The sequence below is a fragment of the Protopterus annectens genome, chromosome 6.part1 (assembly GCF_019279795.1).
Source record: "Protopterus annectens isolate FY-2018-M chromosome 6.part1, PAN1.0, whole genome shotgun sequence".
Lineage (NCBI taxonomy): Eukaryota > Metazoa > Chordata > Ceratodontiformes > Protopteridae > Protopterus > Protopterus annectens.
In genome coordinates, this window is record NC_056738.1 from 341,459,174 (window position 1) to 341,486,789 (window position 27,616).

The window sequence follows — 27,616 nt, forward strand, 5'->3', positions numbered from 1 at the left end:
GCAAGTCTTGTGGTAAGCTTGAATAGAAACACAGCAGTATAACAATTCCCGGAAGTGCACAGGCCAAAAAAACAAATAGCAATCAAGAAAGACAGCCAGCACTCAAAAGTGTGGTAGTCCATGGCAAAAAAATTTAATGTAATAATGACACCATATGGGTAATGCGAAACCGTAATGCCCAACAAAGAATCAGACCGGTGTCGGCTGTAATAGCCTTCCTCAGTGTAAATGAATACATAAAATTATACCAGAATTTATATGCATCCTTCTCACAAGCATAACCATTTCATTGGCCAATTATAAATGCTCATTCAAACCAGGGGGAAACGACCCTCCCAATTTAATGATCCAGTTTTTCTTTTTATTATTCAATATAGTATGCCAACCCATTTTGTTAATCCTGTCCCTTTGTATCCTATCTATAATAATAAATCTAAAGCGTGTAGTATGTATAACAGAATGCTTATACAAAGCATTAGAATTTCTTTTATTTCTGATGTCACTGATATGTTCTGATATGCGTAAATGCAATGGATGGGAAGTCTGGCCAACATAAAATGCAGAGAATGTACATGTAGCCAAGTAGATGATCCAATCAGTACTGCAATTTGCAAGAAATTTAATGTGAATAGACAACAGCTGTATTTTTTCTAGAAAATTCTTTAGATTTAACACATGAACAATGGGTACAATGTCTACAAAGGACACACCCACATAAAGGTTCCCCAGTAATAGTCAATTGTTGTTTAGAACTAATGGGCTCAGACCATTGTTTATAGTGACTGAAATGAGTGCCCAACGTTTGTCTCCTTCAAAAAGAGTACAAGAGAACAAGCCATTATAATGTTTTAAATACCTTTATTATCAAAAGAATTTTGGTACAGAATTCAAGCTTTAATGACAAAACTGCTCTCCCCATCCCCAATTTTGCGGTTTTCTTTAAAACTGTTTCGGCACCACTGAAATATTCCCTGGCAGGTAAATGATGACAAAAAACAATACAGAATATGCTTCTGCAGTGATAGAGAGATTCCAATGTCTAAGCTACTTTCCAAGTTCAGCTGAGTACTTACTCAGCTCAACTTCGCAACCAGTGTACATAACATTCACAAAACCTGAGCAGTATGCTAGCAAGTGCACATTACTAACGGAACGCTGGAAATCAATATAAAAATTTCTTCTACGATATCCTTGCCATTATCTACACATTCATCTTGAACTTCAAATGAATTTTTCCAGTCTGGCGGTGGCACTTGTGTGATGTAAAAAGCTCAACTTTGGCTGTCATGTTATCCAGTCAGCAGAAAAATGTTGACATTGAGTTTGAAATGAAGGTGCACACCAAGAAAAAGGACAATCTGCTGCATGTTGCCAACGTATATTCTGCTAGATCAAGGCTTCATCTTAAAAGATTTTTCAGAGTGCAGAAACATCAGATTATCCTTCTGTCACCAAATGTCTCCCATGCCCCCACAAAAATCATGGAAAAATTTCTCCCCATCCCCATAACAAAAATCTACATCTTCAATTCAGACAATTTTACAAATAAGTACAGTAAACACAAAGTATCATGAGGAGCCATGGTGAGTGCAAACGTAAGTGACAAAAGGGGTCAATCAGAAAAAAATTCCATCATTACCAAATTATCACTGTCATTTTAAATCTCAGAGCAAATGTTGCTAAATTTCTAATGCATTAATCCAACTTGGAGACGGATACACAACAGAAGTAAGGAGAAAGCAAAGACCAGATATGACAAGTTTTCGCAGTAACATACTAAAGGGAATAAACTTAACAATCTAGTAGAAATGCTTTTTAGTTTAGGAATTCAATATTTTTCAAAGGGCAACACAATGCTTTACTGGGCATTCAGAATGGACTTTGATATAATAAGCATATTTAAAAAAGACACAAATGTATAACTTCTTGTAAAAGTGCCAGTCACAACCTCTCAGCCAATTTGGCCCTGAAATGTTTAGAAAGTGCTTTTTTGTTCTTGTTCCCACAATACATTTTGGACATTGCTGCTCAGTGTAACAAAACGCAATGCCACAATAGCTTTGAGGCACAAAACTGACAATTACTATTAAAAAATTTGAACTTAAAAGCAAGCTTGCATTTTTCTGTATATTTTATGGTCCATCACTTTTTCTAGTACTGTATCTGGCAAATACATCCTTGTTAGCAGAGATGATAATTTGTTTACTGCTAAATGTCAAGGGATAAAAAGCCATCTAGTTTAAAGAAGACTAGTCTTGCAAATAATGCAATATTCATTGTTTTTTTAAGCCAACAGGAAACAGTGCTGAAACAGGTCATCTTTAAATGATTTATAGGGGCAGTGTTAAAAAAATACGTACAAGGCATCCATCATGTGACCATGGTGCAAAAGGGTACTTGGCAAAACATGTTTGTTTTCAGGAACCTAAGAATCTGTAATGCCTCCCCACGACTAAAAAAAAATGTAAACAACATTTTAAGCCAGCACTGAAAGCAGCAATAACTCAATATGAGCAGCTGCTAAGATTTTGAGGGATTATGCAACACAGACATAGAATAGGCCTCAAAAATGCTAAAAAGAGACAAAGAAAAATAAAATAATAGAAACAGTTAGTTGTATGGCATGTTTTCATGATTTAAATCCGCAATACAATTTTAGATCCAGAATCCATGTTAAACATTGGGAATGAAGACATCATCTGCAAATTCTAACTTCAGGCATCAGAGTTATAGTGAAGGGGTGAAAACTTGCAATTGTATTCAAACCTACTAGCATCCTCCAATGTGAAATGGTGTCACTTCAGGAAAACACGTGCGATACCTTGATAACACCTCACATTGTCGATGTCTGTTGATGTAAGCCCTCTGCAGCTGCTGCCTGACCACTGAATAACCCTCATACAGGAGAATGCTGTGCTTAAAACATTGGGCTGGCATAATGGTTAAGGTGTTTGCCTCCTGGACACAAGGTACAGTGTTTGATTTTTGGGAAGCATAGCTAGGCTTAAAAGGCCCCCCCTAGGGTCATTAGCCTTGTAAACACCTATGAACCTATATAATCACCTACAGCATCCTCACCCTAAAGAACTGGCCTCTAGTCACTTACCCCCACCCCCGCAAAAAAAAAAAATATCCATGAGCACAGTGCCCTCATGTAATGAATACTTAATTACTTTGGGTTTACTGCTTTAAATGCGAGCTACAGATCTCATCAGATTCTAAAGCAAATAAAAAAATGTTAAGTACTAAACCTGCAGTTGCAAAATCTGAGGCGAGGCATAGCATAAAACCAGTTTCTCTAACACAAGAACTTCTCTCAAGTTGTTCCATTCATTGAGGAAAAATGCAACTGTTAACATACCAAAGAAAAAGCTTTTTGCCTTTTTATAATGTAGTGTGCTCAAATACATTTTTAACTGCAGTCAGAATTAGTTTTCATGTACAGGCTTAATTTTACAGCTCTGCTGTTGATGGTGTAGAACAAATGACATTCACAAAAATCTAAAAAAAAAACAGACAACATGCTTAATTTTTTTTTTTTTTTTTTTTTTTTTTTTAAGTATAACTATCAGCTGATTATGCAATGACCTCAAATTAATTTTAACTTTAAAAATGTGCATTCTACTTCATTCTATTACTTGTAAACAAAGCCTCACACTTTGATAAACTAGAGAACTTCCTGTGTTACATTTTAATGACACTGACATGAAGAAGGCATAGCCAGATATGCCTTATGCCAGAAAAGTTCTGGAGTGGCTGATGCTACCTCAGCCTGGCAACATGCAAGAATATTGATCTACTGCACCACAAATGCGCTATGGAAATTATGCCTTAAATGTTTTAGTAACTATCATTTGTAGATTTATGCCATTTTTACTTTTATTTGCCATATCTTAATTTTTAAATCACTTCAGCTGTTACAGTAAAAACCCAGAAGACAGCTTTCAAATAAAAGTGCTACCAGGTAAAGGTTAATGTCAGTGTGTGTGTGTTTTTTTTTTTTTTGTTAATGTTCAAAATTTTAAAGAGCAAAGTACTTTAGGACATGAAACACCAAGGTCTGCTTCTCTGATATTTTCTGATTTGTATCCGTCCACAAGCCTTGTGTGAACTTGGCCTACACTAAACAGAACATAAAAAGTGGTTCCACTTTGAACAGTGCATTATAAAAGGGATATAGTCCAATCTGTAGCAGTATTCACAGCTGGCTTACGAATTGTTAAAACAGATGTTTCTGCATTGTGTTCAAAATCCAGAGTTAACTTGCTGCCATCTGCAAAAGAAAAACAATCATCTGTGCAAATATGAAAGCAGTGAAATGAAAATACAGCACTTTGCTACTAATACAAAATAGTTTTAGTTCTAAGGTACTACAGTACTCAACAGTTGCTAAAATTCCAGATTAAGATATTCTAAAGTATAATGTCATCCATGTTCAACATGACAGCTGCAAACGTTATGCATATGCCTAAACTCCAAATCCAGGAAGGCACCTCAGACAGCTTAACATCTCTACGGAACCAGATTCTTCAGGGTAGGCCACAAAATGATCTAGCCAATCAATAGCACAGAATGAATCCAATCCATGGCATTCCTCCACTAAACGTTTTAAGTCTCACAAGAAGTAACTGTTTGAGCCACAGTAAACTTTCTGTATGGTCAAAGATGCACACTTAGAAACCTCATATGATCAGTTCTCTCAAACTGAGTTAATAAAGTACATTAAAGACTATCATTCTGTTGTCAAGAACAAAAATGATAAATAGTTGTAGGACTAAGCAAATATCACTGGATAGCTTCAGAAGGTTTTCCAAGAAAAAGCCTCATGCTCACACTGGACAGGTCTAAGCTAACAAAGTTATACCTAGGCAACTGCGAGCAAATTAAGTTAGATGTTAGCAACGACCATATCAAACACTGAATCAACTCAATATTAAGAAGCTAAGGTAGGGCATTAAGTTCTCATTGTTAATTTAAAAGTTCATAAATCTGCAATTTACAAAGACTTTGGGTTTAAGCCAATGATCAAGCTCTTTAGAAATCGGTGGACATCAGCGGTTTGTTCAGGAGCCATGCTTACTTCTGTTGGAAAGGATAGCAAGTTTTCTCTCTCCAACATACAAGGCCTGACTAATTTTTAACTAGCCCATTTTTTTTTTTCTTTTAAAACACACCTTTATTGAATTATCACTTGTGACATAGGCCAACTTGCAGCTGCATAAAGTCATTAAACCACATTAACAAGTTCACATTTACTAACATACTGCATATATTTTCTATACAATATAATCTAACCAACATTACATAAATTGTTCAATTCCTGCCTTCGCTTAAACCTCATCTGTCCTCCAAAACATTTTTCTCTCGTGTACTGTTCCAGCAGTTTCCATTTTTTATGCAATTTACTCCCACTTCCTAATGATTTCCATTTTCTAGTAATTGCCTTTTTGGCAGCCACCAAAATTAAATCTAACAAACCTTTACTCTTTCTGGGCATTTCAGATCATGTATGCCAGCAAAAAATATGTAACAGTACTAAAGGTGTTAATAATGGAACAAGTATTCCTGATACAGTACTCTGTGGGGAATATTTAAAGTCTGCCAGCTCATTAAACTGCGAACATATGCCCCCAGGTACTTTTCTTCCCCATTATACCTCCAACATTTGCCATCTACTGGACAAAAAATTATTTGGGGTCTGCTTCAGGTATAAAAGTACCTATGCAAACACTACCAGGCAAAACCCCTAAATTTTCTAGATTTTGTTGCATACTTGGAAGCCATACATATGCCGTCCCACTGTTTCTTTGTGAACTGATAATCTATTCTCTTCCCAATCTTCTGAACTCCAATGACTGATTCCTATAGTTATCATGCAATATGTTATGACTATTAATTATCCATTTAAAGGCATTTTCTGTGCTAGACTAAACAAAAATCTCAGTCAGAGCAAGTCTTTCATTTAGGATTCTCCTATCCCTTTGTCTATATTCTGATACCAATCCCTTACAGGGAAGGCAATATCTAGCCTGCAGTCCAAATGGCTTCTTGGCTGCTTCACATTTTATTACTTTTCTCTATTTGTTCCCAATACCTTTGTTCCTTTGCCAGCTTCCGCCCATTAAAATTCCAACCCCCTTCTTGCCAAATCTCTGTACCCCCCAATTGCAGTCATCCCTATCAGCAGAATCTTTCTCCATTCCGGTGTTGGCTTAGTTCTTAGTATACTTTCTGCTACTTTATGAATATATTCATCATGACTTATTTTTCCTTGGGGTCTGCATCCAAAAATACCACTCTTTCCTTATTTCTTGAACCCCCCCCCCCATCATCATCCCTTTCCACTTTGATCTGTAGCTTTCTGCTTGTGTTATGTACAAGAACCTTAACTGCAGCTCTAAAATATCCCTTCAAATAAGGTAATCCAAAACCTCTTGTTCTATTAGAAGGATCAATGTATCCCCACTTGACTCATGGCTTATTCCTTTGCCTAATAAAATCCTTCAACTCTATTAACTACTATCCACAACCTCTCTTCTGGATGTTAAAAATGTGTGTGACCTGTGTATTATACTAAAGGGACAAACTTTTACTGCTTATCTTGCTATCAATATCCATAGGCAAGAACTTCCAGTTTCTCAGTTTTTGTTTCATCTTTTTAGTCTCTTCCCACATAACCTTAGATGCCATAACAGAATCCCTTTTTAACCCAGACTCCTAAATACTTAATTTTACCATGTCCTCAAAAATAAGGGCATTGCTGAATTAATTCATGTGTGGGTACACAGGTTACAGCTATAGCCTTTGCTTTATCTTCATTAATTTTATATCCTGAAAAAAAAAAAAAAAAACTCTGAACAGTCTCAGAATGTTCTACAAAACTGAGATGTACTTTTCTGGTTTATGAAAAAAACCTCAACAGTCTCAGAATGTTCTACAAAACTGAGATGTACTTTTCTGGTTTTTATCAGGTACAAAATAATACTTGCAAATAAAGCCACTTTTCTCGAATACCACACCAATTACATCCTTGAATTGAGTCCTTTATTTTCTTTGTCAACTGTTCTAAATATAACGCAAACAAGGAGGAGTGAGGACACCCCTGCCTGGTTCCTCTATTCAGACAACTTTGAGAGGAGCCCTCCCACTGATTTTTTTGCCTCCAATCCCTTTATATCCTCCTAATTAACCTTGTTATTGCATCAGAGAATGCATATACTTCCATTGCCCTATTCCTAAAATCACAGCTTACTCTGTTCAAATGCTTTCGCTGCACCAAGACTCAACAGCAGAATTTTCCTACTTTCTGCTTCCCTCTGGATCATCATTGTTATATTAATGACAAATCTTTGCACCCCCTTCAGAAAATCACATTGATCCATACTAATTTTGGCAATACCTCTGACATTATTTTAGCCATTACAAACACAAACTGAAATGGGCCTATATAAATCTGAATGTGATGGGTCTTTACATTCTTTAGGTATTACAGCCACCATTTTTTTTCCTGGATGTTGCTGCTGCTCCTCCTCTTGCTAAACAAAACCTTCCAGATCTTTCACTTTCTTCCCTTCTGGTCTAAAAACTTCCACCAGAATACCATCTATTCCTGGAGACTTCCCTGCAGATTAGTTTTACAACTCCATTTTTATCTCACCTCCTCCTATCTTAACTACTGTTGAGTCTAATCTTACTAACCTTGACATATTTAAGTCTTCCATAAATATTTCCATTTGTTCTTTTTCTTTATTTCCCCACTTCTCTGCTATCAAGAATTTTTCATAAAATTTCTTCATCTCGAACACCTCGACAGGATCTCTGCTTATTTTTCTTGTTTTACAGACTCCCCAAGTTTGGCAACAACCGTTTCTACTTTCTGTTGCCCAAGTCATTGTGCTAAATGTTTTTGTGCACTGGATTTATCAAAAAACAGTTGCTTAACAGCAGTCTTTCTAAACTCATGCATATTATCCAGGTACTCCCTTACTTTCTCTTTAGCACTCTATAATTATGAGACTCTGATCTGTGAGATTCCCCTTATTCAGTAATACTCTAACTTGTCAGCTCCTCTAAATAATTTTTGTTACGTCTTAACCATCTCTCTTTCTTTTATTTCAACCCCATTTTAAATTCCACATTAATTTTGTCTCACTCACTAATTATAACTTCTGGAGTACTTTCTACATTACCTAATAATTCCCAAATAATGTCCACTACCCATTCCCTACATTCTTCTCTTTCTACTGGGTAGGTGGGGAAGCACCAGTGTCTCATCTTTACTTCATTACCCTGCATTTTTATCATAGTAATTACTGGCACATGATCTGTGATAGCTACTGGATGTCTGTCAAAGTTCTGAATTTATTTACTTGACATTTGTTGACCGGGAAAGACCGACTGGGTCCGAACCCATTTTCAGTGAAGGCCCACGGAGAAATGCCCCACAGAATAAAATATTTATCAAAATGAAAGTACAGAGATAATACAATTTACATGTGGGAGTGTAACTTACAATAGGTTACAAGGTAGCCCTATTGGCATACAGGCAGTTGGTATACATTTACAACAGTAATACTTGCAATCAAGAAATACAGGGATACAAGTTGATATGTCCTACCTGCAGTCGTGTGAGTTTCCTCCCATATTCCAAACACATACAGCAGGTGAACTGAACACTCTAAACTGGCCATAGGTGTGAGTGTGTGTGTGTGAGTGAGTAGTATGGATGAACTACCACAGCAGGGCTAGCCACCCAGTCATGTAAACCTTGGCTCGAGATGATTGTAACTATTGAAGTGACACCCCAACCCCATGTGCAAAATAGGAATAAGGGATTGAGGATGGATGGATAAGTTAACACGATTAGCTTACTTACTACAATCCTTTTCAGTAGGCTGTTGGTATGCTTTATTATGAAAGTTTGTATAGTTTGAAAGACATCTGTAATACTTTTTAGGTAGACGGCAGGTACACATTTGGACAAAGATTAAAAAAGAAAAGGTTAGCTAATATGCATCAGTAAGACTAGCAGCTAATTTGCACAGAGAAATGGGGGAAATTAATATTTGTGGTCAGGATTCAATAAATCTGGCTGTCTTTTGAGGAGGAACAGGGAAGAAAGCATGGTAGGGTGGAGTAGAGTAACAAAAAGGGGGAGATGGGGAGGAAAGAGGAAAGTATAGAATAGTAAAGTGAGCAGAAGGTAGGGAGGGGGCAGAAAAGGGGTTGCTAGGCTGTTTTGGAACAGGGGCAGATGCTTGTATCTTGGAAGTGTTTTTTTTTTTTTTTTTTTTAGTGTGAGCGTAAAATTCTTGTCGTTTGTTATAGCTCTGAAGCTAGTTGGTATGGCATTCAGAGTTTTGCTACGTTGTAGGAGTACAGACACTGTCCAGCTTTTCGTTTGGTCTGTAGGGTTACTAGTTGCTTGTTTTCAGACTGGAGGGGCCTGGTGGGTATGTAGGTTTGGAGGAGTGAGTTGAGTGGTAGCTAGTTATCAGGTCAATATACAACTGTGTGCCATATTGAACTGTGGGTGGTCTAGGAGGTGTGGAAGTTTAAGCCAGCTGAGGGCACAAAGAGCTGTGGGGAGTGGTGTGTGTTATGGGGTGCATTTATAGCAAAATTAAAAATTTTACTATAGCAGGATTCTAGTTTTTTAGGGTAATCTGAATGTTTGTCAGAATGGGAGCACCATAAATAGAGAGGAACAGGTAAGTAGTGGCCAGAGTTGTTTGAGTTTATGAAGTTTTTGTGCTGGTATAGAATTTCTAGTTTGTAGTGAGTTTTTTTGACTGCATTGTGAATATGTAGATCAAAGGAAAGGTTATTGTCTATAGTTATTGCTAGTAGTTTGGCTTGGGAAACAACTTCTATTTGAGTATTGTTGAGTGAAATGATTTTCAAGTTGGCCGAGAGATTTTTGGGTGTGAAAAGGAGGAGTTCAGTTTTATTTGGGTTCAGCAGGAGCTGTGCATTGTTTAGCCAGGTCTCTATAGAAGTGAAGGCAGTTTGGCCTAGATGCTGAAGGTGTCTTATGTTGGAGAAGATGACTGTACAACCGTCAGCATATTGGATTAGGGAGCTTTGGTGGGCGGCGGATTTAATGTTGTTAGAGTAATGGTCTGAGAATGAACCCCTGTGGAGTTCCAGTGCTATTAGGTAGACAGTTGGAGAGGGCTCCCTGCCATTTTACATACTGTTGTCTGCCTGTTAAGTAGCTGTTGAACCACTGTTGAGTTGTAGGGGAAAGATCGAGGGTAGAGAGCTGTTAGAATAGGTTTGAGTGGGAAACAGTATTGAAGGCCTTGGATAGATTAAGAAGTACTACTAACGTTAGTAGTCTGGCATCCCTGGCATTGTTGCAAGTATCTCTGAAGGAGACTAATGGAGCAGTTCTACTATGTGATGATCTGAAGCCATGTTGGGTGGGGGTAATTTGTTTTTTAGGGTATGATTAAGTAGTTGTTTATGCATGCATTTTTCTAACAGTTTGGATAGGGGAGATAGTATAGCAATGGGACAATAATTGGTAATGTCATTGCACTTCTTACCTTTGTGTAGGGGGGGGTTATGGATTTTTTCCTTAGGGTGGGGATGTAAGATTCTGAGATGGATCGGTTGAGGAGTATACTGGCTGGGTAAGCTATAGCGTCAGCAGCGTATTCCAAGTTCTCTGGTGCAAACTTGTCAGTGGAGGGAGAAAGTACAGTTTTGTACCTACCATAAATGTAGATGTTTGAGTGTCTTCACTGCTGCCGTCATTACACTTGGGTTATCCTGCCGTCAGGCGGTCCCGCAGTTGGCCAGAGTTCCGAAGTCTTGGTCCGGCGTCGGTTGCTGTCACCTCCTCCCTGACGTCAGTGCGTCAGGGGTATATAAGCAGCAGCTGACACCATTTTCTTCAGTCTTTCTTGCCGCGCGGTGCCCGAAGCAAAAGAAGTTCGCAAGTGCCGGTCGGCTGACTCCTGAGATATCAAATTCGATTTTCAGAACCAAAGTCTTCAATAAAGCTAAGTACCCCATTGGAGAAACGTTTTCCTGCCTCAGACCGATGTCAGTAAAAGTTAATAATTGTATTTCTTGTGGGAAGCAAATACCTCATAAGGATTTTCATTCTTACTGTATTCCATGCCTAGGCCCAGATCACGACGTCACTAGTTGTCGGTTTTGTGCTAGATTTAACAAACGCACTATTAAATGTCGGTTTGATTTTGCTCACCATTACTTTGGCCGAAGGTTTAATTATACCATGCCGTCGGAACAACCGATGACTGCAATTCATAAAAAACGCAAACACAAGGATAAGGACAGGCATCCGAGGCCCAAAACTGACGAAGCCTCTTCTAGGCCAGTCGCCGGTTCTCAGTGAGGTGCTTTTGCAGCCCGACACCCGCTACCTCAGAGCCACAGGCCGCTGCCGTCTCCCACGTGGAGGTGCCTAGGCCTCTGGATACTCAACGTGTTGGGCCTACAAAGACTAACCGGAGCTGCTGAGCAGGCATCGGCTTCTGAGGGTGTTTTCAGACCTTCACAAATTACCATTGCAACTATAGCCAAGTCTAAAACTACATTAAAGACAAAGAAGCAGGTACAGCATTCACCTGGACAGGCCTCCATGCCTAAAAAGCAGATGCTCAAAATGGCCGAAGACTTAATTACTCTGATCAGGGGTTCCCATCCCCCTCCTGACAAAAGGCCCAGGCAGGATACAGCAGTGAAACACGATGAACATCAATGTTTTCAATTTAAGGAATAACCTACGTATGTGGTGAGTGGGTACCGGCTGGACAGTAAAGACAGGAAGATGTTGGCCAGATGTGTCCTATGTGAAAAAGAAAGATGAGTGTTGGGAGGGGTTGGGATTGTGCATGAGGTGACAGTTTGAGGGGTCGATGGAAGGACTGAGCAAATTGAGTATACCATTTATGAAATGTGTGTTGAAAGCATCTGCTGTTTGGGATGGGGTTTTATCAGTGGCAGGGGATGGGTTTTCTTTGGTCCCAGGGGTGAGGGCTAAGAAATGGTATGCCAAATTTTTTGGGTTGTTTTTGTGGGAGGTTAGCTGGTAGGAGAAAAAGTGCTTCTTATTGTTTTATCTTTTTTTTTTTTTTGCTTGGTTACGTAGCTGTTTATACTTTTGGTAATTTGGGTAATTTTTGATTATTTGTCAGTCTTCCCAGGCTTTGTCTCTTACTAGTACGTTTTTGATAGGCTTGGTTAAGCTAGCACTATTAGGTTTTATCTTTTTTGTGTGGAGTGGGGCTAGGTTAAGGGTATCAATGAATATTTTGAAGTGGTTGATGGCATCATTTAATGGTAGGGATTTTAGTAACGACCAGTTTATTGATTTTATTATTGAGTTAAATTGGCATTGGTTGAAGGTAGACAAACTGCGTGAGGTTTTATAGACTTTTTTTTTGCTGGTGTAGGGTATGGTTCTGTTTTTATAGGTGGTCACAAATTACCTGGTAGGGTTCCGGAGTTGGTGTATTTGTGGGGATCTGAAACTAGGATCAAATTAAGAGTAGTTCCTTGGTCATTATTTTTTGGAATTCTAGTTGGAGCATAGATAAGTTGTGTAAAACCATGTAGGTTTATGCTACTGGTGGTGTAGTCGGAGTTTAGATTTTGCCAGTTTATGTTATTTCTCATAATGATGGTTTCTTTTGATTATGTTCTGGGAGATCCAGGACAGAATGTCTTCTAATATGGAGTGGTTGTTCTCTGGTAGAACATATGAGACTGTGCAGAGTTGTTTAGTGTTATTGATTTTTAAGTAGGCTAAGAGAATTTCAGCAGTACAAAGAAGGGGATGGGTTTGGGATATGGGAGTAGGGTGAGTGTGTTGGGATAAAATAAGGCTACACCCCTCCTTCTTTTTTCTTTTTTTGAGTTAGGTCTACTCTTATTTTGTTGCAGCCTGGTGGGAGAAGTTCAGGATCTTTAATATGTGGTTTGAGCAATGTTTCAGTGACTGCAAGTATATCAGGGGAATGCTAGGTTAGCCATGCATGGAGTTCTGTAGTTTTGTTGCAGATGCTACACAGGTTAAGAATGCTTAAAAAACGGATTTTTAAGGGAAGAAGTTTTGGAAGAGGTAGGGGTACAGGATGGACCTGTGTTGGGATGGATGTTGCCACACTGGGCTATGTGGGAGTCTATTTTTGTGTGGTGGTTGATGAAGATGAATTTATTTAAATGCTTCAGTTTTGGTATTGGTGTGGGTACAAGTTTAGGGCAGTCATGTAGAACTTTGAAGTTGGGGAAATAACACTACGCTAGAATTATACAGAGTGGATGATACATTAGAGAAGGTATCTGTTTTTGTTTCTAGGGAAGTGTTAGATGTGGAGGATTTTTCTGTTATGAGGAGTTTCTGGGGGTTTAATGATGTAGTATACACAAGAAGACAGGGCAATGAGGGGAAATATGGTAGGATTACAGTAAAACATGCTAAAGAATTAAAGGGAGGTAGGGAATGTAATGAGTGAGTGTAACGGGTCAGGTGGATGATGTAGAGTGATGAGGTATGGGATGTATGTGTGTTGTGATTCGCTGGTGGATGAATAATAATTATGGTACTTGGTGGAGACTAATTGGAAGAATATGATTGGATACATTACTGGTAGGGAGTGATTGGGTGCAAGAGATGCAGGGGGAGGAGTTTGGGTCGGTATAAATGTAATTGATGTGGGAGTAGGTGGGAATGGAGGTAGGGTAGGGAAGCAGTGTGAGCCCAAGTCTAGCGAGGGTAAAAGGAGCGGTGCTACACCCAGTCAGAGCTGCTTGCAAAAAACAGTTGATACAAAGCAGCCTAGGGAAGTGGTTTTACAAATAAGTTTAATTTAAGAGGAAAAGGGAAAACAAAGGAGAGGAAAGATATAAAGAATGCAGGAGTTTGAAAAGGAGAATATGTAGGAGTGAGGTTTAGGTGAGGCAAAGTGTTAACAGGAAGTTAGAGGAGGGGAAGGAAAGTCCAGAAAAATGGGGTATCTGTAGTGTAGAGACAAGAAACAGCAATGGGAAGAGAGGGGTTTAAGGAAAATAAGGGAGAGTGGACAGTGGAGAGAGGGGTTGTGTATCTGATTAAAGATAGGTAGGCATTAAAGCTTACTTAAACAGTATGCATGTTTGATGGGCAAGTTAGCTGGGGGTGTACCGCAAGAAGAAAGAAAAACGTATAGGTGGGAAGGTATTTGCAAGTTCTGGTGGTGTGCAGGGAACTATTTGGGAATTGCACAGTTTAGAGTTAGGAGAAAAAAAAAGTTATGTCTTACCATAAAATTCCATCTGTGTTGTAGATCTTCATTCATTCCTTACTGATAGGACTTTGGTTCTGTCCTCGGAACTAACTCTGCCATTACACAAGCTCTCACCAGCCAAAAACTCTCAAGCTAAGTCCTACCCATAGTGCCCCTCTTCACCTTTCTTCAGATAGAGTTTGCCCACCCGGAATAGAGACAATGGAGGCCCTATCTGAGCAAATACCTTATCAGGCAGACAGGACCAAAGGATCCCCTAGGAGTCTTCAGGAGGAAGGAGGGGGGGATGCAAGGAATGAATGAAGATCTACAACACAGACAGAAAATTATGGTAAGACAACTTCTTTATCTAATGTTGTAAATCTTCATTCATTCCTTACTGATAGGACCAAATCCCCAGATACTTGTGTCCTGGGGGCTCTACGGAAGGATATTCCTGAGCATCATTGAGCCAAAGGATGCTCTTCCCCTGGAGGCCATATCCAATTTGTAATGCGTGATAAAGGTATGGGGGGATTGCACAAGTGGCCGCTGCGCAGATGTCATCCAGAGAGGCTCTGGAATGAAAACCCAGTGAAGTGGACACTGACCTGGTGGACAGCGCCTTGACTCTAGTAAACAAAGTTAATTTGTTCTGTTGATAGGAAAAGATAATGCAGTCTCTTAACCATTTTGACAAGGTGACTTTGGAAACAGCTTTGCCCAGTCTGAGGCCTGAAAAAGCTATGAACAGCTGGTCCAACTAAGTAAAAACGTATCTGTCTATGCATATCCAAGCATGTGTAACTGGTATTCACTTTTGTTAAAGAATTTTGGGAAAAGGACTGGTAAATCAATGGACTGGTCGAGAGTAGAAATTGAAATAACCTTGGGTAAAAAAGGAAGGGTTAGTTCGAAGTGATATTCTTTCCTTATGGAAGATCAAATAAAGTGCATTAACATACAAAGCTTGCAAATCAGATACCCTCCTGGCTGAAGTGATGGCTATGAGGAATAAGGTTTTCCAGGAAAAAATTATGTCACATGTGGCAGACGATTCGAAGGGTGAACAGATTAGGGTCTGTAAGACCAAGGTCAAATTCCATGGTTCAGTTGGGCTTTTAATAGGTGGTCTGAGGTTTATAACTCCTTTCATGAAAGTTTTACAAAGGCGGTGGGACATTAATGAAGAATCGTTAAAACCATTATGAAAACTGGAGATAGTCGCTAGGTGCACTGTAATAGTACAGGCTGAGGCTCCTGCATGGAGTATGGTCGACAGGTATTCCAAACCTTTATGGACCTGCATTGAAAATGGGTCTAGTCCTTGTTTTTTAGCCCAAATTTCAAACCTGACCCATTTGCTGTGATAGTTTCCTGGTGGAGGGTTTATGAGAAGCCAGAAGAATCGTTCGGACTAGGGAAGAGAGGTTCATTTGCCTGGAAATTAGCAGACGTAGAGATACTAAGCTGTCAGCTTGAAACTGTGAAGATTGGGATGGACCAGCCCCTGTGGGTGAGATAGGAGTCCTGGGGCTGGATGCAGGTTTCACGGGCAGTGAACCAGATGAGGCCATAGAAAGGGGAACCACACTTGATAGGGCCAATACAGAGCAATGAGGATAACCTTGCTTCTCAGTCGTTGTGCTTTCTTCAAGAACTATGGAATGAGGGGAATGGGGGAAAGGCATACAGTAGACCCGGGGGCCAATTATGAATCAGAGCATCTCTCGGAGTATTTCCCGGAGGGGGGGGGGGGGGAGTCAGGGCGAAGCTGATGCTGCATTTGTGGTTCAAGGGGGAAGCAAAGAGGTTGCAGCAAAGCCGTCCACAACTACAAAAAATTTGAGTCGCTACTACAGGGTTGAGAGACCACTCATGACGCATCAAAATGTTCCAGCTCAGTTTTTGTCTGCAATCAGACTGGAATTCACGGGAATGTGTGTTGCTAGTAGAAAGCGGCTAGAAGCTATCGCCCACTGCCAAACTTAGGGCTTCTCGGCACAAAGGATAGGATCTAGTTCCACCTAGCTTGTTGCTATACAAGACTACTGACATTGTCTGACTGGAAAGCAATTGTCCCCAGTGGAAGGGTTGTATGGAATTGCTGGACTCTAAGAGCACCACCCTCAGTTCTAGGACACTGATATGCAGTTTGGCCTCTTAAGGGGGAACAAGTGACTTGGACAATCCTTCCTTGAAAATACCCCCCACCACATCAGGGAAGTGTCCGTGGTCACTGTGGCTTTGGGTTGGGGGGGGGGGGTCGACGCCATAACTCTTCCTCTGGCCTCATCCACCAACTCAGATCTTGCTTGCATCGGTTTCGTATGTGGATCGGGTAAGACATCGGTTGTGTTAGAAGAGACCACTGAGATGAAAGGAGCCATTGGAGAAGCCTCATATGGAACCTTGCTAGTGGGACCAGTGAGATTGTAGCTGCCATGGAGCCCAGCAGTTGTAGGACCTGTCGAGTTGAGACAAGATTTTGAGAAAGTATCATCTGAATTTGAGATATCAGTCTTGGTAACCTGTGAAGAGGTAGGGCAACTCGACAGGAAATTGTGGCGAACGTTGCCCCAGTGAACTCGGTACCAGCTTTGACTTTCTAAACTTATGGAGATTCCTAGCTTTTCTGCCAGGCTTTGAGTGTACAATATGGCTTGAAACAGCAGACTCCTGGTTGGAGCGGTGAGGAGCCAACCATCTAGCTATGGAAACATGCAGAATCCTTGTAGTCTCAGGTGAGCTACTACTACTGCTATGCATTTGGTGAACACTCTGGGGTCTGTGGAGAGACCAAAGGGCAGTACTCGAAATTAATACTGACTGGCTCCCAGCCAGAAGTGGAGGTACCTTCTGGATTGTTTGTACATTTTATGTGGTAATACGTATCCCGAAGATCTACAGAGCACATCCAGTCATCCTTTTCCAGGAATGGAAGAACGGACTGTACCGTGACCAATCGGAATTTTGCTTATCTGACAAATTTGTTCAGTACACTGAGATCCAAGATTGGTCTCCAAGTCCCATCTTTTTTGCACTAAAAAGAACCTTGAGCAAAATCCAGATCTTATTTCGTCTGGTGGTACTAATTGGATGACTCTTTCTTAGCACCTTTTGAACTTCTAGTGCTGTTGCATCACTCTGACTGGGTGGAACATCGGGGATTTGCCTTGGAGGATTGGGGTAAAGGTTGAAGGGGATAAGGTAACGTCTGTTCATTATTCTGTGTACCCAGGAGTCCGATATTATTGTTGGTCAGGTCAAGTAGTGCAGGGAAAAACATCCCCCGACTACTCCCAAAGGAAAGCAATCGGGCTGTTCTTCAGGAGTGCTGATGGGGCTGAGTAGAGAAGGAATCTCTGGAGACGTGGTTTCGTGGGCCCCCTTTGCCATGAAAGGGGCGTCTCCCAGATGAGATCCCCCCTCTGACCCAGGGGGAATGCTCGCCACACGTGTCGCGGAAAGGTCCTGGGGATTTCTTGAACCAAATCTTTCTGCCCCTCTGACTCCTGGAATAGGATCATTGAGGGGTTGAAAAACGTATGCCCATGGCAGATAGGATCTTTCCGTGCCTCTCACACCTGGCTAAAGTGTCCTTAACTTTTGGGCCAAACAAGGATTAGTCATCAACAGAAGCGCTGAGATAGGAGGACTTGACGGGGTCCGCGAAGTCACAATCGGATCCAGGTGTGACATCTCAGGACAATGCCTGAAGTGGCTTCTCTGGCTGCTCCCTCGGTTGTGAGAGCTATCAACCGAATGGAGGAGTTAGAGATGGACTCTAGGGTGGCAAGCAGAGGCGACTTTGTCTCGCACCTCTTCAGGTAATACACCCCTGCTAAAGTACCTGAAAATTTTGTAATCAGGTCCATTTGGAGTAAAATGTGCCATGTAACTCAGTGACCATATGGCAAAGGTTGCTGAAGCGCAAGTCCGTTTCCCTAATTTGTCCATCGTCCGGGACTCCATGTTCGAAGGATGGACAGTCAAACTTTCTTCCGCTAGTTCTTTCTTAGTGGCCACCACCACAACCATGGAGTCTACGGCCAATACTCTGGACCAGTGAGGGTGGTCTTCTGGCGGGGAGAAAATTTTATCAGGCCTCTGGGGAATCAGCTCAATGCTGTCAGGGGCCTTCCAGGCATGTTGCACAATGAGTTTAATCAGCTCATCTGCAGAAAGGTTTGCCCAGGAAGTAGACAGTCAAGCTCAGAAGACTTGGAAGAATACAGATTCCTCAGAAGGGTTGATGGGCTTCCAATCACTCCTCTCTTTCAGGATCTCAAGTATGTCTCCAAATGAGACATCTTCAGGTGGTGACCATGGGGACCCTTCTCCCTTATCGAAATCTGTATCTTCGGTGACAAATTACTCAGGAGAATCCACTAACTTCCACTTGCATGTTCTCTTTCAGGGTGGCTCCTCAGTGGGATCTTGGAAGAGCAGGTACCCTGGAGCAGGGTTTCTTGCTGCTCCCATGCTCGAAGTCCCCGAGTGGTGGGCTGGGTCAACTGTATGCTTGAAGAAAGGGGAAAAACTCAGGTTCCGGCACTGGAGGTGCCAACTGCATGCTTTCGGAAGCAAGAACCCTCTCCATCACCCGGAAGGCAGGCCCATCTGAAGAGGGATGGGAGCCCGTACAGAGAATGCCAACCTCGGAACCAGGGTATCACCCTGCTCCAATGAGCCGACCGCCAGGATAGAAGCCCCGAGAGGACTAGGAGCTGACTGAACAGTCGTAGCCGTAGCCATGGAAAAAATGGATACCGAACTAGAGGTCACAGTCCCGAGGGTGGACCGGCTCTGAATGGAGCAAATTCCAGATGGAAGGCTCCGGAACTGTGGAAGGAATCATCACAGGAACCAAAGGTGTAGGCACAGGGGTACACACTACTGAGGGCTTCAAGGCCTGAGAAGACGTTGAATAAGGATATGTTGGAGTCTGTGCAGAAAAAACTTTGGCTCTAGGTGGGAGGAAAGTCTTGGTAGTGGTCGGAATTCCTCTAGCTGCCAAGAACTGATCGGCAAACCTCACTACATCTATTTCAGAAAGATCCCTGGTATACCGTGTTGATACTCCGAATGGAGAGTCGGGTCTCTCAAGAAAAGGACTATACTGTTGCCCAAGGAAGGGGTCTACAGTTGAACAGTATCTGGTCCTGGGCAAAATTTCAGGTTTCGGCACAGAGGATGGAGCCATGAAAGATGTCAGTGTCAGTGCAGAGATTGTGTCTTGTATCAAAGAAGGTCAGTAACGAAGCAGATAGTGCCATCAGTTCTGTGGTTGGCAACTTCAGCACAGTAGAGCTAGTCATAGGCTCTGGAGCCAAAATAGTCTATGCAGACATTTTAGGTATTTTTGGTTCTGATACAGTCAGAGTGCTTCAGTTGCGTAGAACTTGGGGAAGCCAGGACAGAGTGGCTTTTCTTTTTCTTTTCTTTCCTGGGAGGTGGTGAGACCTCTGCCTCAGAAAGAGCCTTGGAAAAGGGGGGGGTTTAATAAACCCTTCAGAATCGGTCTGTTCTTGCGCTCAGCGAGAGTATGAGAACTAAAGTTTTTACATAGTTCACAAGGAGGTTGTATCAGGAGTTGGGGAAAGTACAGTTGTGTACACTTACCATAAATGTAGATGTTCGAGTGTATTCACTGTTGCAGTCATTACATTTGGGTTATCTGCTTGCAGTAGCTCTCAGTCAGCCTGATTAACAAAGTCTTGGGTCGGTTGCTGTCCCTTCTTCCATGACGTCAGGTCGTCAGGGGTATAAAACATGCAGCCGACGCCATTACATCAGTTTTTCTTGCCCCCGATGTCAGGTGCCCCCTAACGGGAAGCAATTAAATCTATAAATATAAATATACACGGTTATACCTCCAAAAAAGCAAATACACCAATAAGCTTTTGAGCATAGTAAAGTAGAGTTGAGGTATAGCCAAAAGAAGAAAGGGGGCTGGAGGGAGGGTAACCAGGGCTGCAACAGTGAATACACTCGAATATCTACATTTATGGTAAGTGTACACAACTGTACTATGTTCTTCGTGTTTCACTGTTGCAGTCATCACATTTGGGTAGATTCCCAAAGCTAAGGATGGGAGGAGGAATTTAGATAGCATTAGGACCAGCTATAAGGCCCTGCAATATGCAGTGGCAAAGTCAGCTCTGGATTTAGAGAAAATTGGCAGATGGTAATGCTTGGTGAAAGTATGTACTGAACTCCAGATAGCAGCTTCTAGGAAGCCCCTGGTAGGGACACCTCTGAGAAAGGCTGTAGAGGTAGATGCAGCCCTGGTTGAGTGGGGTCTGATTCCCTGTGGGATAGGTTTTCCATGGTGCTTATGACAGAAATGAATGCAATGGCCTATCCATTTAGAAATGGTTTGCTTTGAAATGGCCTTCCCCTCTGCCCCTGAAACATATGCCACCAGCAGTTATTCAGATTTCCTTTGAGATTTAGTCCTGTCCAAGTAAAATCTAAGTTGTTAGTGCACATCTAAGGAGTGCAGTATCCATTTCTCTTTGTTCTGTGGATTAGAAAAGAAGGCTGGCAAATGAATGGACTGATTAAGAGTCACACTGGATACTACCTTGGGCATGGAGGGATTGGTCCTGAGGGACACCCTGTCCACATGAAAAATGATGAAAGGCTCCACTGCCATAAGGTCCTGTAATTCAGATACCCTTCTTGCTGAAGTGATTGCTAAAAGGAAGACTGTTTTCCAAGAAAGGAATTTTAACCCTGCACTTGCAGCTGGCTCAAAAGGAGGTAGAGTGAGTTTTTCCAATACACAGTTAAGGTCCCAGGCTGGAGTTGGGGCTCTCCTGGGTGGTCTTAGGTTTTTGACCACTCTGAGGAACTGCTTGAACAGTGGATGAGAGAAGAGGGGTGGGTTCTATGTTGTAATGAGCTGAAATGGCTGAGGCATGAACTTTGGAGGAAAAAGAAAGGCCCTTGTGAAGCATCTCAGTTAAATACTGAAGGTAAGCTGGGCGCTGCTGTCCCCATCCCTTGAATTTGGTTCCAAGAACAGAATCTTTTCCATTTTTCAGCATAAGATTTTCTAGTACTAGGCCTCCTTGCCTCCAAAATGACATCCAACACTTGTTTACTGAGGGATGGTAATGGAGAGATTAGGTTATTAGCTAGGCTGCCCGGTTCAGGGTTTGAAGCGGAGGATGCAGAATCTGGCCCTCCTGATGTGACAGCAGGGTAGGGATCTGAGGTAGGTGCCATGGAGCCAGCAGTGACGCACTGTGCAAGAAGGGGTACCAGTGTTGGTGTGGCAAGTCTGGTGCAATCAGTATCGTCTTTGGTTTGTCCTGTTTGATCTTTAGCAGCACTTTGGAGAGGAGAGGCAGAGGAGGAAAGGCACAAACTGATAGATTTTTCCTGCTGAAGGACAAGGCATCCACTTTCCAAGATTGTTTGTGGGGAGTCCTTGTGCAGAATTTGTCCAATTGGTAGTTCTGGGAGGAGGCAAACAGGTCTATTATCTGGGCTCCCCATTTGTTTATCAACATGTTGAAAGTCTTTGGTTCCAGTTTCCACTTGTGTGGGTCCATGAGATTTCTGCTTAGTTCATCTGCCAGTGTACTTAGTTTTCTTGGCAGGAAGTGAGCCTGCAGATGCACTTGGTAGCTCAAGGCTGTGTTCCACAGAGCCATGGCTAGTCTGTAGATGGGGTATGAATGGGTACCCCCCCCCTGCTTGATTATGTACCACAACAGTGGTGGTGTCCATCTTTACCATTAATTGTCCTGGAAGAATGTGGTCCTTGAAGGCTGTCAGAGCATTCTGTACAGCTAACATTTTTTTTGATTGATATGCAGGTGCATTTGACTTGAGTTCCATTTGCCCTGAATGCACTTCCCTGCCAGGTGAGCCCCCCATGCATAATCTGATGCATCTTTTGTTAGGGTTTGGACAGCAGGGGGTAGAGTGAATGGTAGTCCCTTGTTTTGGTGGCAGGCCTCTGCCCATCAAAGGAACTCTAACTGTAGGCAAGGTATGATAGGAATCATTGTTTCTAGATCCTGAGAATGTTGACACCATAGGCTTTTTAGATACCACTGTAGTTTCCTCATATGCAGTCTTGCATATGGAATTAGGAGAATGAAAGAGGCCATGAACCCCAAGGCTTGCAGTATTTGCCTTGCAGATAGCAGGGTTTTTGTGGCCATTAGTTTGAAGTAAGCTGTCAAATGAATTTGTTTCTCTGGCGTGAGGAAAGCCATCTGGGAAGTTGTGTTCAAGCTTGCTCCCAGGAATATAATTTGTTGACAGGGTACAAGATGTGATTTATTTTCGTTTATGGTGTACCCCAGACAAGTTAGCACCTTTTGTACAAATGCCAGATTCAAAAGTATGTCCTGGCTTTCTGCCTGAATTAGACAATCGTCCAGGTATGGGTATATTTGAATATTTCTTTGCCTGCAAAGTGCAATGACTGGAGCTAGGCATTTTGTGAATACCCTGGGCACAGTAGATAAGCCAAAGGGAAGTGCAGAGAACTGATAGTGCATGTAACCTGCTTTGAAGTGTAGGTATCTTCTGCAAGATTCCCTGATTGGGATGTGCAGGTAGGCATCCTTTAAATCCAGTGTTGCCAACCAGGCATCCTTGCCTAGCATAGAAAGCAACTGGTGAAGAATTAGCATCTTGAATTTTGGGATCACCAAAAAGGTGTTTAGGATAGAATGGTCCAGGATAGGACACCATGAGTGGTCTTTTCTGGGTACCAGGAAGAGTCTTGAGTAGAAACTTTGCCCCTTTTCCTCTTCTGGTACAGTTTGAATAGCCCTTATGCTCAAGAGAGTACTTGCTTTTGAGCCACTGCCCACTGATTTGGGGGTAGATCTGGACAACCATTTGGGGTTGGTAACGTGTGGAAGTGAAATCTGTATCCTTCGGAAACTATATTTAAAACCCATTTGTCCTGGGTATTGAGTTCCCAGTTTTTTGCCTGCAGAGCAATCTTTCCCCCCTAAAGGAGCAGTCAGTTGAGAACTGCTTGGAAGTTTTAAAATTAAGTCATTGAGACAGCTTACCATAGGGGGGAGTCTTACTACTCCCCGATTTGGAAGTGGGAGCGCTCCACTGCTTAGTCCTGTGCGTACCCTAGGACTGCAGTCTGGGTGTTCTGCTGGTTCTGGGTTTGGACTGAGAAGGCCTGAAGAGGCAGGAAAGGACCAATTCTTAGAGGGCCAATGCCTACTAAATCTTGGAGGCTGTACTTGTAGGAAATCTTTCACAGTGTGCATAGATTTAGCTTTTTCCTCCATCTTTTAAAGTACTACTTCTGCTTTGTTGCCAAACAGGCGGTCCTGATTTAAGGGAGCATCCAGCAATTTAGCTTTAACATGATCTGCCAAAGATTGCTCCTTGAGCCAAGCATGCCTTCTAAGTACAGACCCAGTGACAGCAGCCCTGCAAGATGCTCTAGTGAATAAAAACCACATTGCAAAGTATGTTTTCCAACTTGTTCAGCAGAATGCATTAAATCCTGTAAAATCCTTATTTTCAGCACAGTCAGGAATCAACATTTTCTGTTTAAGCAATCCAATAATATGCTGCTGATACTTTAAAATATATGAAACTGGCAGTTTAAGGCCCTAATGGCCAAGGTTGCAGAAGTGTATACCCCCCCCCCTTCTTACCCCATCTATCCAATGCCCTGAAATTTCTATCAGAGGGGTTAGGACTTTTTGGCAGTAGTAGCCTTAATGCCCTTGGGTCCCTGTGAAATGGTCTCAAGATCTGCAGTAGGATTTTTAAAAAGGAACTTGCGAGAGTCAGGAACCCTGTAATATCTATCAGGTTTTCTGGGAGCAGGAGGTAGATTCAGGGGCCAAGCTAGATTCCGAAAAGGCATCATCAACAATGTCTAGTACAGGAGGGATAGCTAAAGCCCTGTGTTGGGGCAGAAGTAAGAAATCCCTAAGCCTCTTTTTAGAATCAGAGTAATCCTGGCTTTCCCAGCGAAAATGCTCCCTAAGAGTATGCAAATTTTCACCAAAAGAGAAAATTCTGGTCATCAGAGGAAACAAATTTAAGAATCCCGATCAAAAGTATCATAAGGAAATTCAGTCCTAGGTCTCTTAGGGGGGGAAGGTTGGCTTCCCCTGATTAAAGTAATAAGGTCTTCAGCCATTCTTATTTGTTTTTTAGGCACAGAGGCCTGACCATGTGGTCTGGGCGTCGATTTTCTAAGCATGGTTCGAGCTTTAGGCTTTGAAAAAGAAGATGGCGTTGGTTTAATATGCAAGTCAGTAGGCCTGAATACACCCTCAAAAGCCAGTGCCTGCACAGTGGCTCTGGACCCATCCAAGGTAGAGACATCCGCATATTCCACAGGTGAAGCATTCCGCAGCAAACCTGACTCTGAATGGGTCTCAGTAGAGGCCTGCGACTCTGAAGTAGCAGGTATCAGGGGCTGTGAAAGTGCCTCACTGAGAACCGGCGAACTGGCGACTAGCTTAGAAGTGTCGTTGGCAACTTTGGACCTAGGCGGCCTGTCTTTGTCTTTATCTTTGCGTTTTTTTGGAATGTCAGTAGTCGGGTGGCTTACCAAAGACATATCTGGATAATTGAACAGAGTACCAAAATATTTAGAAGCGTAAATATACAGACAACGAATAGTTTGTTGTTTAAATAAGGCACAAAACCGACAGCAAGGTACGTCGTGGTCCGGGCCTAGGCAAGGAATATAGTACGAATGAAAATCTTTATGAGGTATTTGCTTTCCACAAGACTTACAATTATTGACTTTTACCGACATCAGTTTAGAGCAAGAAAAAGTTTCCCCAACGGGGTACTTAGCTTTAGTTGAAGACTCCGGTTGTGAAACTCGAAAACGAAAAATTCAGGAGTCGGCCGACCTGCACTTGCAAACTGCTTCAGCTTCGGGCACCGCACGGCAAGAAAGACTGATGTAATGGCGTCGGCTGCATGCTTTATAACTCTGACTACCTGATGTTACGGAAGATGAGACAGCAACTGATGCAGGACCAAAGACTTTGATAATCAGAACGACTGAGGGCTATTGCAAGCAGATAACCCAAATGTGATGACTGCAACAGTGAAACACGAAGAACATCCGCTTCTCAACATTCCCAGATTGCTGGAATAAATTTGTTTCTCTTCCATCTGTAGCATAGTGAATAATTTCCCACAAACACTCCGTCTCCAACTTTTAATACTTTGCTCTTTTGCCAGAGTTTTTTTCTTTAGATTAATGGAAGCCATGTCTTGCACTAAAGTACGAGTTTGAACTACTTTTTGCTGAACAGCTGCAGGATACTTCCCAGTCAGTGTTTTTGCTTCACTTTTTATAGCTGATTTTCTTTTAGGATCTCAATTTCTTCTCTGTTGACATCCAAGATGTATGCTTACTAGTCAGTAACTGACCTTACTAAAAGTGACAATTTCCTGGCTGTTGTCTTTCAGTTTCTTTTTTCACACTGGTAGAGATGCAGTTAAGCTGTTAATCAGTGTGCAACCATCTTGGAAAGTCTTAACTGGTCCAATTTCTGACCAATTTCCAAATATGTATCTTTCAGCAAAGATGCATGCTCAAAAATCACTATTAGAAGTTAGTCTCAGAGCTATAATTAACAGTGGTTGTAAAATGTAGTACTCACCGTGTCAGGCAGCAGAACAAATTTTAGATCTACTGCTTTGCTTCTACAATTCACTAAACATTTCTGGGTTCACTACTTTATTATCAAGCTACATGCCATAAAAGACATTTGTCTGGCCAATGAAAACAAGCAACTTAAACATTGGGGACATCACTTTGAGCAAACTAATGCGTTGTGAATGGGAATGCAAAATATCACTAGCAAAAAAAAAAAAAATAAAAAAAAAAAAAAAAAAAAGGAAAACTGCAATAAAATCGGACTGTAATAGGAAAGCTGAATATCGTTTATTCATGCTGGTGCAAAGTCAGTGCGTCTATTATGGTTTCATTTCTCTAAATGCTTAGTTTTTACATATCTTGATAGGAATGAACCCCACTAGTGATGCCATAATTAATATTCATGATATCAGTTTTGTTTCAGTCTTGGACATTTGATACAAGTGCTCATTTCAGCACGTGCAGTGTACCCAATAGTCTCTTTTTGCAGTTTGTAAAGGGACACTTTTACCAGTAGCATATTTAGATATGTTTGAAGGTCCTGCATATTAGCCCAGTTGTTCCTACAACTGGAACCATCTCTGCCTCTTTCTTTATTCCACATTGCTCTAGTTTCTGCTTGCAAGTCCAAATAGTTTACAAATTTATGTTTTTAATGCTCTAGCTTCTGCTTGCAAGTGTGAATATTTTACAAATGTTTGTTCACAAGACACTGTAGTCACAGAGTGCAGCAATTTGAATAATCAAAGCTACTTCTGTCTTTCTCTTGAAGTACAATAACCAGTGTTTGGTTCTACCTTCTTAGCTGCTGGTATGGAGTGTAATCCCACGTAACCTTTATTTCATTTTCAACAATCTTTTGCGGTTCATGTTTCCAATGTCTCTCAGCTGCCTTTATATTGTAATGTTTACAAAGTCTCCAGTATAACAACCTTGCCACATTGTTCTTTCAGTATACAAACCTGCAGCCATGAGTGTATAACACCCTGGAAAAAGATGTCTAACGGTTACTAGTTCTGTACCTCAGTACTCTGTCTGCAACACTTAACTTATATGGATTTTATGAAGAGTATGTAATCCACTGTCTTGGGCTGGCAATATTAACCTATCTTCTGATTTAAATTCATCCAGTCTAAGCCATTCACACAACTGGCAGTGACAAATGGAGTGCCACAGGGTTCTGTCCTGGGACCCCCTCCTGTTTGGCATCTACTTCTCTGAAGTACAGGCTAACACAGAAGGTCTCTGGCTGATGAAGTTCGCAGATGACTGCAAACTAGGAGCCATAGTCAAGTCCCCAAATGATGTGGACATCCTACAGAAGGGCCCACTGAGACAGATGCCTGGTGTCAGAGCCATGGCCTCAACCTCAATGCCAAAAAGTGCAGTGTCATCCCCTTTGGTAAAAACTCTGTATCCATGAACTACCACATAGGCAGCAATCTACTTAACACCGAATGCGTGATAACAGACCTTGGGACCCAGGTGGACAGTAGTCTCTCCTTTGATAGTCACATCGCCACAGCAGTCAGGAAGTCCTTCTACGTGGCACACCTCATCATAAAAGGGTTCTCATCCAGGAAAAAAGAGGTCATTGTTCCCCTCTACTCCTCACTCACTAGACCCATTAGAGAGTACAACGCCCCTTTTGGAATGTACCTCACAAGACATCTGCAGCAGCTGGAAAGGCCACAGAAGTACCTCACAAAGAGGATTACTGGCCACAAACAAATGCCCT

At 41.7% G+C, this 27,616-nt stretch overlaps 1 protein-coding gene across 1 annotated transcript in view; it reads right to left on the reverse strand.

Moving 5' to 3' along the window:
• Positions 1–838: 838 nt before the first annotated feature.
• Positions 839–27,616, reverse strand: part of LOC122805287 (neutral alpha-glucosidase AB-like) — a 151,788-nt gene continuing 125,010 nt past the window's right edge. Inside the window, exon 4 of the mRNA XM_044075374.1 lies at positions 839–4,273. Within this exon, the coding sequence (XP_043931309.1) occupies positions 4,164–4,273 (110 nt within the window). The 3' untranslated portion in view covers positions 839–4,163. The remainder of the gene's footprint in view (positions 4,274–27,616) is intronic.